The sequence below is a fragment of the Cyprinodon variegatus genome, unplaced genomic scaffold (genome assembly GCF_000732505.1).
Source record: "Cyprinodon variegatus isolate N-32 unplaced genomic scaffold, C_variegatus-1.0 Scaffold453, whole genome shotgun sequence".
NCBI classification, from domain to species: domain Eukaryota; kingdom Metazoa; phylum Chordata; class Actinopteri; order Cyprinodontiformes; family Cyprinodontidae; genus Cyprinodon; species Cyprinodon variegatus.
Window position 1 is genome coordinate 278453 of NW_015150906.1, and position 2193 is coordinate 280645.

Below are 2193 nucleotides of genomic sequence, written 5' to 3' on the forward strand. Positions count from 1 at the left end.
AAAATGCACTTGAAATAAGACAATGGAATTGTGTTTTCTTATTTTCAGAGTAAATAATCTCGTTCCATTCCCAAAATGTCTCTTACCCCCTCAATTCAAGAGCAAATGCACTTATTTTAAGAAAAAGTGACTTATCTAGATTTCAATTTTTTCCAGTGCAAAATATTTAGATCAAACTATGTTTCAGATTCTACCTTAAATGTTCTAGATTCTTTATTTACGTGAGTAAAGGGGAAGATGAGCGACCCGTACGGCTGCAAAAGGTTTCAATTAAAGTCTGTTGCTATGGAGACGAGTCTTCCAAACTTTCAAGGAAAGGAAACATTTATTCTGACTCGAATTTCTGGAAGTTTCCCTTTTTTTCCAGATGGCGAGAAATGAAGAGAAAAAGTAAAAGAAAAGCAAAGAAATAAAGCAGGAAAGTGAGAAAGAAAGCATAAATGAGAATAAAAAAAAAAGACGGCAATTAAGCAAGAAAGACGTAGAAAAAGGGGAAAGGAAGAAATAAAAAGAAAAAAGAAAGCATTATAGAGAAATAAAAGAAAAAGGCAGAGAAAGAAAAAAAAAGATTTAAAGAAAGAGCGAGAGGGAAAGAAAGGCGTTCTCACCTGAGGTCTAATGTTTGAATGTCTGGACATCTCTCCACCAGAACCTTCACGTCTGCAACAGGAAAAAATGTTTTAATCCAGATCTATTTATCTGAAAGAGGATAAAAAGCTAATTCTGCTCACCGTCCAGCGTCAGGCTCTCCCTGTAGCCGCTCAGGTTCAGCGCCGTGACGCTGGGGCTCAGGTGATTCACCACACTCTGCACGTGTTCTCTGCTGAAGCTGCACCAAGAGACGTTCAGCTGCTCTAAACTAAAACAGGAGCACAGGAGGGCTTTAGTGTCAGGAACAGAACCGCCCGGTTCCGACGGATCAAACGGAGCCGTGATCCGACCTGCAGCAGGATCCCAGCATGTCGGCCAGAGCGGCGGCCGAGAACCCGGAGCAGCCGCTCAGGTTGAGCTGCAGCAGGCTGCAATTCTTCGCCAGGCAGCTAGGAGGCAAAAAGCAGACAGAACCGTCAAATCCAGTTCTACCGCACCGACACTGACGACCCAAACGACCGGTTTACCTGATGATGCTGTCAGAGAGCTGCAGGGCCTCCAGGCTCAGGTACTGCAGCTGCCTGCAGCCGCAGATGATGCTCTGCAGAGCCGAGGTGGGCATGATGGAGCTGGACAGATCCAGTTCCACGAGCCGGAGCGGCCTGGAACCAGAACACAGAACTATTAGATCCTCGTGAGAAAACCACAAAGCTCAACAGAACCGAAAGATGGTTCACAAAATCTGAAAAGTGTGGCCTGCATGTAGCTTAAATTCAGTTTACTCTAAAGGCGCTAAATAAAATCCACCACAACCAGCTTTATAGAACCGAATGAAACAGATTGTCTTCACAGTGAAGCACGGTAGTGATGGCATCATGCTGTGAGACGGGGAAGCCGATTGGTGGATGGAAGGAAACCTGAACACAAGAGGTTCCCAAGGTAGGGGTCTGGACCTGAGGGTCACCAGATGCCATTTTAGGGTCAGGAGATACTTACCTGAGGTACATGGAGGTCTAAATATAGCAAAAACACAAGAAATGTGAATTTCCAATTAATCTAACAATTATTTATCTAAAACTAAAGATAAAATACAGCATTAAATAACAATTAGATAATTCAATGTCACATTAACCCCTTAGCAATAAGCGTCGATTAAAACCTATTCCCTCTAAAGCTCAGCAGTAGGCAGCTGAAGGTTAAAGGGTTACATTTATACGTTTAATAATGAAATGTTAAAATCATTAAAGGGGTGATAGAATGATTCTAACGGGTATTTGGTCGTTAAGGTCTCTGAATAGGGTGTGTAACATTGGATGGGCTGAAAATGGAATATTTGCTATTCTATGAGTCCTAATGCAAGCCTGGTTAAAAGCCCCAAAATTAAACGTGTTTTCTTCCTTTTGTGGTATGATCACGAATATTTAGATGAGCTGTGCTCTGATTGGTTGGTTTATAACGAGTGAAGCTGCTGAGCAAAGATGCATCATAGCAACAAGCACTCACTGATAGGGATGGAACGGTTTATGAAAACCGTCCGAACCGTTCGGTTCGACTGTCTCGGTTCGGTTCATGTGCTGCTCCTTTTTCTCATAGGCGAAGCGT

At 42.9% G+C, this 2193-nt stretch overlaps 1 protein-coding gene across 1 annotated transcript in view; it reads right to left on the bottom strand.

The window, feature by feature from the left end:
* Positions 1-2193, bottom strand: part of skp2 (S-phase kinase-associated protein 2, E3 ubiquitin protein ligase) — a 7176-nt gene that overhangs the window by 1340 nt on the left and 3643 nt on the right. The window contains exons 5-8 of the mRNA XM_015389291.1: positions 1119-1253; positions 942-1040; positions 732-859; positions 609-660 (exon numbers count right to left, since the gene is read on the bottom strand). Of these exons, the coding sequence (XP_015244777.1) occupies positions 609-660; positions 732-859; positions 942-1040; positions 1119-1253 (414 nt within the window). The remainder of the gene's footprint in view (positions 1-608; positions 661-731; positions 860-941; positions 1041-1118; positions 1254-2193) is intronic.